The sequence below is a fragment of the Salmo salar genome, chromosome ssa10 (assembly GCF_905237065.1).
Source record: "Salmo salar chromosome ssa10, Ssal_v3.1, whole genome shotgun sequence".
NCBI lineage: Eukaryota > Metazoa > Chordata > Actinopteri > Salmoniformes > Salmonidae > Salmo > Salmo salar.
Genome location: NC_059451.1, coordinates 32,998,765 through 33,014,931, shown reverse-complemented (window position 1 = coordinate 33,014,931; position 16,167 = coordinate 32,998,765). Strand labels below are relative to the sequence as shown.

The following is a 16,167-nucleotide window of genomic DNA, read 5'->3' as shown; positions in this document are numbered from 1 at the left end:
TGTAGATGATGATTTGGGGGAGTTGTTATTGTTTTGATATTGCCTAGGCATTAGCATGCTTCAGTTTGGCTGGCGACTAGCCGAAGTGGTCTAGCCGAATGAGTGTGCTCGCATACTACCTTAATAAAAGACGCTTGAAAATTTTGAAAAAAGCTGCAATAGTACGGTTTGTCCATTTTGAGATGCCGTAGATAGTATACACTTCCTCAAAATATTCAGAATTCATCTAAGATAATGCAAGAAATCTGTCATTAATTTTGTCGTTTTAACCAAGGAGATCTTGGTCATGCAATTTTAACTAAGATGTTTGGTGCAGTATTTCACAATGAAAAAATTTGCATGTGTCTCGATGAATGACAATAAAGACTTTATTGAAGAATCCCTACTGTTGACCAATCACTGACGAAGGAGCGTAGACTATGGATCAGAAGTTCAGATTTTTTATTTATTTGCCCAAACAGCCCCAAAAAAACTCACCGAAGTCCAAAGCAAACAAAAATGTCGCAAAATGTTGTCATAATATATGCGCAAACTTTTCCAAACTGTTTCGGCTGGGAAGTGTGCAGATGCCTTAAGATTGCTGGTTTATCAAACATGATCTTGCCTCTGTCACATGGTCTAGCAGCCCCCCCCCCCCTTCGCCTGTTCCAATTCACACACCCCCACAACACTTTCCCTGAGTAAATCGCTGGGCATTTGGCCACTGGTTTGGTTCAGTCAATAATTATTATAACAGTTAACTCTCATTTCCTGTTCTCTCTATCAGTCTGTTTCACTCCATTCAGAAAAACAGGCTTCTATCTTTGTAATGAAAATTGTGTGCAGTGTGTTTTTTCCCCTGCTCACTGTCAATTATTTTTCATGTGTGGGCAGGGGGAGGTTAATGCAGTAGCTCTGTGTGTGTGTGTGTGTGTGTGTGTGTGTGTGTGTGTGTGTGTGTGTGTGTGTGTGTGTGTGTGTGTGTGTGTGTGTGTGTGTGTGTTGTGAGAGGGAGGGAGGGAGGGAGGGGGGGATTGCGACCAATCAGAGAAGCCCCAGGTAACCCCCCCCATTTGTTTGGTCTGCTCCATCTCTCCCTCTCAGTGGTTCCTGCTGCAGTATAAGTCACAGGCTGTGCTGTTCCCTCTGACACACATACACACACACATTCATACGAGCGCAAATCCTCTTACACCTCGCTAGTGCCCAGAGCAGATTATAGCCTGCACATTTCAAATCGTATTCCAAATGTGCCACTTTCCCCTGGGTCTCCTCCCTCCTCTTCCTCCTCCTCCTCCTCCTCCTCTTCATCATCTACCTCCACGGGACTTCTTCTCTGCACCTGCTTCTACTGCTGCTGCTTCTTCTTCCTCTTCATCATCCACTCTGTCTTCAACCTCTGGCAGCTGGCCTGCTCGCCTCTGCAGCTGAGATGACCAGGCAGCCTCTCTAAGGGAGAGAGAGTGAGACAGGAGGAGACAGAAAAGAGAGAACGGGAGAAAGAGGAAAATAAAAAAGAAAGGGAGTAATTTAGACCTGAGAGCTACTCCGAAGAAAGAAGGGAAGAAGTCAACACGGTCAGGCTCGGAGAGGAGGAGGTGGAGGAAGGGAAAGAGGAGGAGAGAGCTCCAGTGCAGAAGGAGAGAGGGAAGAGAAAAGAGAAAAAGAGAGCGAGAGAGAGCTGACTGTGTATTGACCATGAAGGCTCTGCTGCTGCTGGTTCTACCCTGGCTCAGCCCAGCCAACTACACTGACAATGTGGGCAACCTGCACATCCTCTACTCTGAGCTGTGAGTACTGTACCACTGTCCCACTCAGCATAGACCTGCTGCATCCATTCACCCCATCACTCTCCTCCAACAGCAGCAGCCCATGCAGCCCTGCAGTATGTGTGTGTGTATCTGTGTGAGCATGCACACGCAATTGTGAATGCGAGGGTGTATGTCTGTGTATGTGCACGTTTGTGCGTGTGTGTGTTTGTTTTAATCTGGCTATAAAGAGAGTGTATGGCTCTATGGCCATTTGCTCAGTTATTGACTTGGGTAATGGTTTCTGTAGCAGTGGCCATGGCAGCGGGATGCGGTTGCCTTGGCAGCGGAATGCGGTTGCTGTGGCAGGTAGAGGGTTTTGTGCAGACAAGGTCTGTTTGGATGCTCCAGAGCAGCACTGCAGCATGGGAGCGCTCTCATCAGGACTGTGGGATGTTTCTGTGTGTGTGTTTCCTGTTTTGTGTGTGTGCGTGCGGTCTATTTATTTGTACCAAAATGTGAACCTGTGTACGGCTATTGCTAAACTCTTTGATGGTCTCTGTATGTGTGCGTTATTGAGTTATTCATGAGTTATTTAGATGGATGTGGAGGACATACATGGCCATACCTGTGTGAGTGTGTCTGTTTGATTCAACAATAACAACCATAACATATCCACACACACACAGCTCATTCACATCTTCGTCCTTGACCATGTGGGCATTCCTTCTCTTTGTATGCATATAGACTGAGTCTTTCCGGGAATAGTCTATATTGGCCCTCAGTGCATTCTTTCTGTCTCTCTCAGTGATATTGGTATATTCAGCAGACACGTGAAACCTGGGTCTCACAGATCTCTAAGCTGGGATCCTTCTGTCCTCGCCAGTCCCCAGTCTGACGGAAATGTCCCATTATGCTGCATGAATACAGGGAACAATGCAACGCTTTAAAAATTCTCCAATTCCATTGTGGGGATCCTCTATTGAGTGGAGCTTTAGCTCCTGCAGACACTCAGATCCCCTGTTGGACAGCCATGAATCCTAGAAAGATGGGGAGAGGAGAGGGAAAGAGCGAGATAGGAGAGGAGAGAATAGGATAGGAGAGGAGAGGAGACCAGGGAAAGTATTGGCAAGAACAGAAAGGGAAGAAATGGAGAGAACAGGTGGGAGAGGTAACAAAAGGGGAGAGGAGGTGAGGGGAAAAGGAGAAAGAGGGGAGGGAGAGGATGTTAAAGGAGGAGAGAAGAGGTGCAATGAGAATAGATTAGAAATAGAAAGAAGGGTATAGAGGAGGAAAGAGGAGAGGAGAGAGAGCGAGAAGGGGAGATGAGAGGAGACAGGAGAGGATAAGGTCACTTCCTGGCCCTGCATCCCATCTGTCCATGCATACGGCTGCCATAGCAATGGGACCATGAGGGGCCCGTTGGGAGCACGTTCAGCATGTGGGTCATTCCAATTAGGGATTGTTTGTAAATACCATGAGCGCTTTCTCTCCTCGTGTGTGCGTAATTCTGTGAGTGTTAGAGTGTGTATCTGTGTGTGTTTCCATGTGTCTGTGCGCATCGCTGTCTCTGTGACAGGGGACATTTGTTGATTATGACACAATAGATAGGGGAGCAGACAAATGCAGATATAGTATTTTTCTGGCTGGCTGGAGAGCTGCTGGAGAGCTGGCTGGAAAGCTGTCTGGAAAGCTGTCTGGAAAGCTGTCTGGAAAGCTGTCTGGAAAGCTGTCTGGAAAGCTGTCTGGAAAGGTGGCTGGAAAGGTGGCTGGAAAGCTGGCTGGAAAGCTGGCTGGAGAGCTGGCTGGAAAGCTGTCTGGAAAGCTGTCTGGAAAGCTGTCTGGAAAGCTGTCTGGAAAGGTGGCTGGAAAGGTGGCTGGAAAGCTGGCTGGAAAGCTGGCTGGAGAGCTGGCTGGAAAGCTGTCTGGAAAGCTGGCTGGAGAGCTGGCTGGAAAGCTGTCTGGAAAGCTGTCTGGAAAGGTGGCTGGAAAGGTGGCTGGAAAGCTGGCTGGAAAGCTGGCTGGAGAGCTGGCTGGAAAGCTGTCTGGAGAGCTGGCTGGAGAGCTGGCTGGAAAGCTGTCTGGAAAGGTGGCTGGAAAGCTGTCTGGAAAGCTGTCTGGAAAGGTGGCTGGAAAGCTGTCTGGAAAGCTGTCTGGAAAGGTGGCTGGAAAGCTGTCTGGAAAGCTGGCTGGAAAGCTGGCTGGAGAGCTGGCTGGAAAGCTGGCTGGAGAGCTGCTGGAGAGCTGGCTGGAAAGCTGTCTGGAAAGCTGGCTGGAAAGCTGGCTGGAAAGCTGGCTGGAGAGCTGGCTGGAAAGCTGGCTGGAAAGCAGGCTGGAAAGCAGGCTGGAGAGCTGGCTGGAGAGCTGGCTGGAGATCAATGGCACACCGTTAATCTTTATCCACAGCCCTGACAGCCAGGAGTAGTCTTCCAGCATTTCATAGCTCTCTCCTTTTCTCACTACGCTTTTCTCTGCCTCTCTCTCAGTTGTCTGCCCTGCATTTCTCTGCTTACCACTAAAGTGATTTTATTCTATGAGAGAAATGATATTGTATTGTATGTTATCTGCACAGACATACACACACAGAATACAGTAGAGAGAGAGAGATAGAGAGAGAGAGAGAGAGAGAGAGAGAGAGAGAGAGAGAATAGGTGTTGTTTGGTACGTATTGAAATCTTTAATAAAGTTACCACCATTGCCCTCTGTCAGCACCAATTCAAACACAGCACTGGCACACACACAAGAGCACCTACTGTACATGACGTTTCTCTCCATGTGTCCCTGTACATACTATACACACACACCCGCACAAACACAAAACAATCACACAAAAGACATGAGCGCTGCGTCCACTTACCACCCCTTTTGCAAACATATACATAATCCACTCTATTTTTCCATAACACACACACACACTGCCACACACACATCTCACCCCTCCCCCAGCACACATGCCCTCTACTCCCCTGATAATCACATTGCAGTGCTATAGAGCGTTAATTATGAATCCGTCTTCATTTCTGGGGCCTGGGCTGGCTTGCCTTAAACACTATGATTGGTTTAGCTTCCGTCCTTTCAACCTGAATCTCCAAGGTGTTTGATCTCCCCTAAAGCCTGACGTGGAGAGAGCTGCGGCGTACTCCCAGTGCTCCCAGAGCCTTCCGCATGGACACATCCTAACAGGATTAGCCCGCCTCTCGGCCACAGAGCAGGTGATCTGAACGATAAGAGGCGTTTGTTTATTCCAGGTCCATCCCATCCGCTGTGAAAGACATACCGTACCCCGACTACCATCCTAACCCAGGCCCATCTCAGCCTCGCGGCTAGGTGGAGGGCTGGCTTCACTAATTAGACTTTTGTTTGGATTGAATATGAATCCTTTTTCTGCGGTCAGGCGGCTCTCCCTGTCTCAGCGCATCTGTCAGGCTGGAGTCAGAGGAGCGGAGCAGAGGAGAGTATAGAGGTTATGATTAAATCAGGACAACAGACAAAATCTTATCCAACTGGACACGCAAACGACGTTCTCATTGGAGACCATTCTGACCACCTGACTCCACATGATTAGTGGTTGATAATCACATACCATGCATAAAACACACTTCCTGTAGCTATACTCTAACATACTGTAGGAACATACAGTATGTATGGATGAACAGACAACTGTGATGTGTGATATCACTTCCACCCAAACATGAGTGTAAAATCAAGTCAAATCAAATGTTATTGGTCACAGATAAATGGTTAGCAGATGTTAATGTGAGTGTAGTGAAATGCTTGTGCTTCTATTTCCGACAGTGCGGTAATATCTAACAAGTAATCTAACAATTCCACAACAACTACCTTATACACACAAATCTAAAGGGGTGAATGAGAATATGTACATATAAATATATGGATGAGAGATGGCCGAGCGACATAGGCAAGGTGCAGTAGATGGTATAAAATACAGTATATACATATGGTATGAGTAATGTAAAGTATGTAAACATTATTAAAGTGGCATTACTTAAAGTGGCATTATTTAAAGTGGCCACTGATTGCAAACATATACAAAATCTACTGTATTTTTTCAATAACACACACACACACGCACTGCCACACACACACACACACACACACACACGTCTCACCCCTCCCCCAGCACACATGCCCTCTACTCCCCTGATAATCACATTGCAGTGCTATAGAGCGTTAATTATGAATCCGTCTTCATTTCTGGGGCCTGGGCTGGCTTGCCTTAAACAATATGATTGGTTTAGGACACACTTAGAGAGAGAGCGAGAGAGAGAGAGAGAAAGAGACTGCATTTACACAGACACACACACACACACATACACACACACTCACACACACAGAGGTACACATTATCACATGGACCATGCATATACACACACACAAAAAGCAGTGATGAATTATTTACAGAAAAGAATGAATGCATGAAAGAAAGGGAGCAGGGGGTAGTCTTCTCCTCTAATGTCATTGTATTCATGCAGACATGTTGAGCATGGCCTGCAGGTCACTAGGTCAGCTTGGAGGACAAGCGGAGGCGATCAAGATTGGGTGGTTAGAGAGATGCAATTTGTATGCAAGGCAGAGTTCTATTAAATATACTGTGTTGATTGGGTGGGTATGAATGTTGCAGGACATATGTTTGTTTGTGCATGTCCACTGTGGTACTGTAGTATTCTACTTCCTAGCCGTATCGTAAAATAATTACACATACCGAAGAATGACAAGACATTCATACCAACCTCAGGTTGGCCTTTGGTCTGCCTGCATCAGTATGTACAGTATATTGAGCTGCAGCCTGTTCTACAAGGTGGATATCTCTCCTCTGCTGACTGACTTATCCCGACAGAATGGTCACGTTCCTTATGAGTGGCCAGCACAGACAGTGGAGCACAGCTATCTCAGAGACAGAGAGAGAAAGGGAGAGAGAGTGAGACAGAGGAGAGAGGGAGGAGAGGAGATGAGAGGAAAGCAGAAGCTAGTCTAATCTGTCATGTCAGTGATGTGATGCCCTGGCTGCCTCGTGCCACGCCCCTGGCCACACCCCAGGCCACACGTCATCTAGAGACCGTGGCACATAGTGGGAACAAACGGGGCCGAGTGGAACTATGGTGAGGCGTTGCAGGGACAGTTTCCGTGGTGACCTTGTTTCCACGGGGGCTGGAAAGACTGGTGGAGGCACGTGTCCCATGGCAACAAGGCCCTCCCGTCCCGCCCTGACCATGTGACCATGTGAGAAATGAGACCATAGAGAGCAGAGGCATACAGAGTGGCACCTCCAGCACTGTGAGATACTAGCAGAAAGGGATGCTTTGGCAGGGGGTGATATTGGAGTGTTGTTCTATACCCATGACACAAACACACATACACACACAATATTGCACATTCTGACAGAATGCCAGATATATGAAATGTTTTGCACTCTCGGCTACTCTGGCACTATATGAGTAGCATGTTAGGGAAAAGTAAGCTAACCACTTGAATGAAATACAATACAAGCCTAAGTTAATAGGAGGTTAGAAGAGAGATACATATATTAGCACACTCAGGTACATAGAACTATACAGCCACACCCACACACAGGCCTCTAAAGGCACAGTGAATAGAAGATACTGTATCACCCACACACAGGCCTCTAAAGGCATAGTGAATAGAAGATACTGTATCACCCACACACAGGCCTCTAAAGGCACAGTGAATAGAAGATACTGTATCACCCACACACAGGCCTCTAAAGGCACAGTGAATAGAATATACTGTATCATCCACACACAGGCCTCTAAAGGCATAGTGAATAGAAGATACTGTATCACCCACACACAGGCCTCTAAAGGCACAGTGAATAGAAGATACTGTATCACCCACACACAGGCCTCTAAAGGCACAGTGAATAGAAGATACTGTATCATCCACACACAGGCCTCTAAAGACACAGTGAATAGAAGATACTGTATCATCCACACACAGGCCTCTAAAGGCATAGTGAATAGAAGATTCTGTATCATCCACACACAGGCCTCTAAAGGCACAGTGAATAGAAGATACTGTATCATCCACACACAGGTCCTCTGGAGGCTGATTGCCTTTTAACATGAAAGGTGCTCACGCTCACAAGCGTGCACACACATACACACTTACAAAAACCTCCACATCCTGTACCTAATAACCCTTAGTGTGTCTCTCAAACACATCAAATACTCTCACAGTGCTGGAAAGAATGATACAAGCACAATTCCCACTGCAGTCATTCTTAGCTGCCATGGATTGGGCCTTATAGACTTACATTGAAGCACTGACAATTTCCAGAATTTGCATGAAAGATACCATTAGGTACTGTATGCACTATTGTGCTGTGCTCCTGCAGCAAAGCCTTTGTTATGTTGCGGAGACATCACTGTTATTGTAGCGAGCTCAGAGCCAGCTACTCTCCCAAGCTGAGGAGAGAATAAATCAGCTCTGTACTCGCTGTGCTGTTCTCCTCTGACAGAAAGAGAGTTACAAGTTGGAGGGAGAGAGAGGAGGAGAGAGCAGAAAGGATGGATGGAGAGAGTCCAAAAGAGAGCACAGGATGGAGGAAAAGGAGATGAGGGACAGAGGAGTACAGAGAGGTAAACTGTTTTTTGAAATGCCACACTAATAAAATGACTGGTGCATATACGGCGTTCCTGGCTGGTCATGTGAGGTCATGGATTTGGCTGATGATGGGATATTGATTGAAAAAAAATCCTGATTCAAAGCTGTGGCTGATGACCTCATTGACTCAGGGTTGGGCCGTGTCCCTGATGGGGTGTTTTATTTTAGACCGTTACATTTACATCTTTTAGCGGATGCTCTTATCCAGAGCAATTTACAGGAGCAATTAGGGTTAAGTGCCTTGCTCACGTCAACAGATTTTTCAAATAGTTGGCTCGAGGATTCGAACCAGTGACTTTTTGGTTTCTGGCCCAACGCTCTTAACTGCTAGGCTACCTGCCACCCCAGGGTTGGTAAACCAACCCTGCCAAATGAGATCAGCCAGACTTATGGTTGCCAGCACAGCGGAGCCACCTGTTTTTGTGTTTGTGGGTGTCTGTGATATGGGCTCTGCACGTGTTCGTCTCGGGCCTGACAGGCTTTGTTGTTAAGTCACACCATATAGCTGAGATTCAACCCTATTCAGTCATTGAAGATTTCAGCTGACGCTTCATCATACAGCTGACATTTCCTCTGAGCAAAAGCAGCAGAATCCAATCAACACACCAGCACGCCTACTGATGAATGCTCTTTCAATTCATCATTAATTCTCTCCCCCTTTCTTCCCTCCCTCCCTCTCTCCCTCCCTCTCTCCCTCCCTCTATCCCTCCCACTCTGTCTTTCCCTCCCTCCCTCCCATCTCTCTCTGCCTCTCTCTCTCTCTCTCTCTCTCTCTCTCTCTCTCTCTCTCTCTCTCTCTCTCTCTCTGCCTCTCTCTCTCAATTCAATTCAAGTGGCTTTATTGGCATGGGAAGCATATGTTAACATTGCTAAAGCAAGTTCAGTAGATAATAAACAAAAGTGAAATAAACAATAAAACTGAACAGTGCTTGTTGCACCCTCGACAACTACTATGATTATTATTATTTGACCATGCTGGTCATTTATGAACATTTTAACATCTTGACCATGTTCTGTTATAATATCCACCCTGCACAGCCAGAAGAGGACTGGCCACCCCTCATAGCCTGGTTCCTCTCTAGGTTTCTTCCTAGGTTTTTGGCCTTTCTAGGGAGTTTTTCCTAGGGAGTTTTTCCTAGCCACCGTGCTTCTTTCACATGCATTGCTTGCTGTTTGGGGTTTTAGGCTGGGTTTCTGTACAGCACTTTGAGATATCAGCTGATGTACGAAGGGCTATATAAATACATTTGATTTGATTTTGATTTGAGTAAACATTACACTCACAGAAGTTCCAAAAGAATAAAGACATTTCAAATGTCATATAATATATATATATATATATATATATAATATTCAGTGTTGTAACGATGTGCAAACGGTTAAATAAATAAACATAAATATGGGTTGTATTTACAATGGTGTTTGTTCTCCACTGGTTGCCCTTTTCTTGTGGCAACAGGTCACACATCTTTCTGCTGTGATGGCACACTGTGGTATTTCACCCAGTAGATATGGGAGTTTATCAAAATTGTGTTTGTTTTTTCGAATTCTTTGTGGATCTGTGTAATCTTAGGGAAATATGTGTCTCTAATATGGTCATATATTTGGCAGGAGGTTAGGAAGTGCAGCTCAGTTTCCACCTCATTTTGTGGGCAGTGTGCACTTAGCCTGTCTTCTCTTGAGAGCCAGATCTGCCATCTCTCTATAGGTGATGGCTTTGTTATGGAAGGTTTGGGAATCGCCTTCTTTTAGGTGGTTGTAGAATTTAACAGCTCTTTTCTGTATTTTGATAATTAGTTGGGTATCAGCCTAATTCTGCTCTGCATGCATTATTTGGTGTTTTACGTTGTTCGCTGAGGATATTTTTGCTGAATTCTGCATGCAGTCTCAATTTGATGTTTGTCCCATTTTGTGAATTCTTGGTTGGTGAGTGGACCCCAGACCTCACAACCACAAAGGGCAATGGGTTCTATAACTGATTAAAGTATTTTTAGCCAGATCCTAATTGGTATGTTGAATTTTATGTTAATTTTGATGGCATAGAATGCCCTTCTTGCCTTGTCTCTCAGATCGTTCACAGCTTTGTGGAAGTTACCTGTGGCGCTGATGTTTAGGCCAAGGTATGTATAATTTTTTGTGTGCTCTAGGGAAATGGTGTCTAGATAGAATTTGTATTTGTGGTCCTGGTGACTGGACCTTTTTTGTAACACCATTATTTTGGTCTTACTGATATTTACTGCCAGGAGCCAGGTCTGGCAGAATCTGTGCAGAAGATCTAGGTGCTGCTGTAGGCCCTCCTTGGTTGGTGATAGAAGCACCAGATCATCAGTAAACAGTAGACATTTGACTTCAGATTCTAGTAGGGAGAGGCCAGGTGCTGCATAACATTCTAGTGCCCTCTCCAATTCGTTAATATATATGTTGAAGAGGGTGGGGCTTAAGCTGCATCCCTGTCTCACCCCACAGCCCTGTGGAAAGAAATGTATGTGTTTTTTTGTCCATTTTAACTGCAGACTTGATGTTTGTGTACATGGATTATATATTGTTGTATGTTTTCCCCCCAACACCACTTTCCATCAATTTGTATAGCAGACCCTCATACCAAATTGAGTCGAAGGCTTTTTTGATATCATCAAAGCATGAGAAGACTTTGCCTTTGTTTTGGTTTGTTTGTTGTCAATTAGGCTGTGCAGGGTGAATATGTAGTCTGTCGTACGATAATTTGGTAAAAAGCCAATTTGACAGTTCATTGTTTTCACTGAGGAAATGTAGAAGTCTGCTGTTAATGATAATGCAGAGGATTTTCCTAAGGTTGCTGTTGGCGCATATCCCACAGTAGTTATTGGAGTTAAATTTGTCTCCACTTTTGTGGATTGGGGTGATCAGTCCTTGGTTACAAATATTGGGGAATATGCCAGAGCTAAGGATGATGTTAAAGAGTTTAAGTATAGCCAATTGGAATTTGTCTGTATATTTTATCATTTCGTTGATGATACCATCAACACCACAGGCCTTTTTGGGTTGGAGGGTTTGTATTTTGTCCTGTCGTTCATTCAATGTAACTGAAGAATCCAGTGTGTTCTGGTAGTCTTTAATAGTTGATTCTAAGATTTGTATTTGATCATGTATATGTTGTTGCTGTTTGTTCTTTGTTATAGAGCCAAAAAGATTGGAGAAGTGGTTTACTTATACATCTCCATTTTGGATAGATAGCTCTTCGTGTTGTTGTTTGTTTAGTGTTTTCCAATTTTCCCAGAAGTGGTTAAACCATTTGTCATTGTTGTTCATTTTCTTGGGTTTTCTGTTTGACATTTTTAGATGTGATAGGGAAGTAGGGAGGTCAAATATACTGTTAGATTTTCTACTGCCAAGTTTACACCTTCACTATTACAGTGGAACGTTTTGTCCAGGAAGTTGTCTAAAAGGGATTGAATTTAATTTGTTGTTGCATAATAGTTTTTTGGTAGATTTCCACACTACATTCCTTCCATCTATAGCATTTCTTAATATTACTCAGTTCCTTTGCCTTTGATGCCCCATGATTGAGTATTGCTCTGTATGCATGGTACGGCAATTGTGCGGCCTCTGACAGCAAGGGGCTAAGCTGCCTGCCATCCAGGACATCTACACCAGGCGGTGTCAGAGGAAGGCCCTAAAAATTGTCAAAGACCCCAGCCATCCCAGTCATAGACTGTTCTCTCTACAACCGCATGGCAAGCGGTACCGGAGTGCCAAGTCTAGGACAAAAAGGCTTCCCAACAGTTTTTACCCCCAAGCCATAAGACTCCTGAACAGGTAATCAAATGGCTACCCAGACGATTTGAATTGTGTGCCCCCCCCAACCCCTCTTTTATGCTACTGCTACTCTCTGTTTATCATATATGCATAGTCACTTTAACTATACATTCATGTACATACTACCTCAGTTGAGCCAACCAACCAGTGCTCCCGCACATTGGCTAACTGGGCTATCTGCATTGTGTCCCGCCACCCACCACCCGCCAACCCCTCTTTTACGCTACTGCTACTCTCTGTTCATCATATATGCATAGTCACTTTAACCATATCTACATGTGCATACTACCTCAATCAGCCCGACTAACCGGTGCCTGTATATAGCCTCGCTACTGTTATAGCCTCACTACTGTATATAGTCTGTCTTTTTACTGTTGTTTTATTTCTTTACTTACCTATTGTTCACCTAATACCTTTTTTGGACTATTGGTTAGAGCCTGTAAGTAAGCGTTTCACTGTAAGGTCTACACCTGTTGTATTCAGCGCACGTGACAAATAAACTTTGATTTGATTTGAAGTAGACTGTAATCTGATAGGGGTGTCAGTGGGCTGACTGTGAACACTGAGAGACTCTGGGCTGAGGTCAGTGATAAAGTAGTCTGCAGTACTACTACCAAGAGATGATCTATAGGTGTACCTACCATAGGAGTTCCCTCGAAGCCTACCATTGACTATGTACATACCCAGCATGCGACAGATCTGTAGGAGTTGTGGAACATATGTTTACATTGCCAAAGCAAGTGAAATAGATAATAAACTATAACAAAATGTACAGTAAACATTACTCTCACAAAAGTTTCAAAAGAATAAAGAAATTTCAATTATCTCCCTCCCTCCCTCTCTCTGTATATTCTATATGGTCTACTCTAAAGAAAGAAAGCTACTAGTAATTGATAAACTGATCTAATTAAGAAGCCAGTGAACACAGATGTTCTCTCCTTTTCTCCAGGCATTTGTCACTATGGATTTAATTAATGAACAATCTCCCTCCCCATGTCGCGTGTGTGTGTGTGTGTGTGTGTGTGTGTGTGTGTGTGTGTGTGTGTGTGTGTCCATGCCCCAGGTGCTCCCCTGTGCTCCTGTGTTCTCTCACCCACTAGGAGAGGAACTAGGGCCTAGGTGCTCCTTTCACACAGATTCCTGAGGGAAAGAATGGAACGGTTTTGTTTTTTCAAACAGTTTAAAGTAAGTGTTCCTGTGTGACGTGTTCAAGCCAAAAGCTCTCCCAGACAGGCAGACAGTTTCCTGTCAAGAGTTTAATCCTTGGGACAGTGAATTACTTTTGCAGCAGACGCCCAGAGGAATGCCGTCATTCTCAGACACAGAGAGAGAGAAGGAGAAGAGGTTTTTTTCCCCTCTTCTATTCTCACGATTAGTGAGATTTTGAGTTTCTTAATCCAGAGGCTTTGTTGCTGAGGCACTGAGCTTCAGTTTGATCTTGTGATAAAGCAGAGATAGAGATTAGAAAGAGGATACCCCTCAGTTCAGAAGATAAGAAGGTTGATTAACACAAACGCTCAGGAATGATGGGATAACACCAACATAGGCCGCCTGGGCAAAGCTATTGTCGGTCCCAAACGACATTCTCTTTCACATAAAAATTCCCCCTCATTCACAGTGATATAGATACGTTTATTTTCTCTCAGCCACTCTTATGTCAAGAGTTATATTCCAATGTGTTTTAAGAACTGAGCTGTCATGTAGTGAGCTGGGAGAGGATTGCACTGCAGTACTCCTATAGTCTGGATTAACACTGCTGGATTCTTCACTGCCCGAAGGGGGGAAGGGCCGGCGGGGGACTGGGTTGGTTCCTGTAGGACTCTCAGTAACTCAGTAGCCATCTGAGAGAGGAGAGGATGCTATACACCAACCTCACAGTGGAGAGGAGGGGGCAGAAAAACACAACTTCCACTACAGGAGGAGGTTGTGTTTGTGTATTAGATAGGAGGGCAGACAAAAAGATAGAGTAGTTGGTTCTGAAGAAAATTATGTGAGATTTGTCTTTTTGTTAGCTTGTATACTCATAGGACACTTTGTAGGCACATTGGATCCTTTCTCTGGGGTCCTGTCTGTCCCTCTGTGACTTTGGGCCGGTTGTCTGGGTTCCCTGTTCCTGGCCTCAGACTGGAGAGATTGTGGCCTTAATTCCTCCAGACAGCCATTAAAGCTCTTAGCAGCAGTGGAGATATGCCTAAGTGGCTACGGCAGAACTGTGCCTCTGATGCCCAGAAGGAAGGGGATTTGATTTAAGGGTAGCCAAAGCCCTTAATGACAAGGCACACACGAGACAATGACTAGCATGTCATCTCTGAGGGGAAGACCATATTGTGCTGTGAGTTTCCGCTCGAATAGATAATGCCTTCTAGTTATTTTCAAACCACCTGGGTGATGCACTGGTCACACACCTTGTGTGAGCTTATTACTTGGATCATATTTGGATATACAATCAATTTGATGGTACAGACGCTACAGCTTATTTCATACCCAGCAAGTTCGTCTGGTGACTTGCAGGATGAAGACAGGAAGACAGACAGGTACACCCACAGATGAACAGACAGGGAGACGAACAGACGAACAGACGGACAGACAAACAGACCAGGAGACGGACAGACAGACAGACGGTGAGACAAACAGAGGAGGAGAAGGACAGGGAGACGGACAGACAGGGAGATGGACTGGGGGACAAACTCAGAGACGGACAGATGAACAGACGGTGAGACAAACAGACGGGGAGAAGGACAGGGAGACGGACAGAAAAACAGTTATACAGACAGGGAGACAGACGGAAAGACACACCGACGGGGAGACGGACAGGGACACGGACAGACAGGGAGATGGACCGGGAGACAGACTCTGAGATGGACAGACAAACAGACATGGAGACCGGGAGACAGACGGGGAGACGAACGAACAGGGAGACAAACAGAAGGGGAGACGGACAGGGAGACGGACCAGGAGACAGACGGGGAGGCAGCCAGATAAAGAGACGGGGAGACGGACAGGGAGACGGACCAGGAGACAGACGGGGAGGCAGACAGATAAAGAGACGGGGAGACGGACAGGGAGACGGACCAGGAGACAGACGGGGAGGCAGACAGATAAAGAGACGGGGAGACGGACAGGGAGACGGACCAGGAGACAGACGGGGAGGCAGACAGATAAAGAGACGGGGAGACGGACAGGGAGACGGACCAGGAGACAGACGGGGAGGCAGCCAGATAAAGAGACGGGGAGACGGACAGGGAGACGGACCAGGAGACAGACGGGGAGGCAGACAGATAAAGAGACGGGGAGACGGACAGGGAGACGGACCAGGAGACAGACGGGGAGGCAGACAGATAAAGAGACGGGGAGACAAACAGGGGGAGACGGACCAGGAGACAGACGGGGAGGCAGACAGATAAAGAGACGGGGAGACGGACAGGGAGACGGACCAGGAGACAGACGGGGAGGCAGACAGATAAAGAGACGGGGAGACGGACAGGGAGACGGACCAGGAGACAGACGGGGAGGCAGACAGATAAAGAGACGGGGAGACGGACAGGGAGACGGACCAGGAGACAGACGGGGAGGCAGACAGATAAAGAGACGGGGAGACGGACAGGGAGACGGACCAGGAGACAGACGGGGAGGCAGACAGATAAAGAGACGGGGAGACAAGGACACCGGTAGACATAAGACGTAGCCTTTGACAGACCTGAACAAATGGTACATATGTTTTTATTAATGGTTATTCAAATATGGCACCAGGATTAGAAGGAAATTGCTGGTTGGGTGGTCTCTGAGATTTACATATCTGAATGGAACTTCTTCATCACTCTCTGAACAGCTATGTTTACTGTGGTTTTCCACTGCCGAAGTTGAAATAATATTATGGGAATTTTGTCTAAGGATTTAATTGCTTACTGTCAGCTTGGCCCAATGTACTGTACTACAGGCTTTGCCATCTGTAGGTGTATCGCAGCGTCTGTATGTGTGTGTGTGTGTGTGTGTGTGTGTGTTG

At 45.9% G+C, this 16,167-nt stretch overlaps 1 protein-coding gene across 5 annotated transcripts in view; it reads left to right on the top strand.

Annotated features, from left to right (window-relative positions):
• Positions 1–16,167, top strand: part of LOC106560268 (E3 ubiquitin-protein ligase LNX) — a 93,363-nt gene that overhangs the window by 23,226 nt on the left and 53,970 nt on the right. Inside the window, exon 1 of one of the 5 annotated variants that reach the window (XM_014122982.2) lies at positions 1,112–1,769. The exons of the other annotated variants lie outside the window; for them this stretch is intronic. Within the exon in view, the coding sequence (XP_013978457.1) occupies positions 1,678–1,769 (92 nt within the window). The 5' untranslated portion in view covers positions 1,112–1,677. Of the gene's footprint in view, positions 1–1,111; positions 1,770–16,167 lie in introns of those variants that run through there. 5 annotated transcript variants of the gene reach the window in all.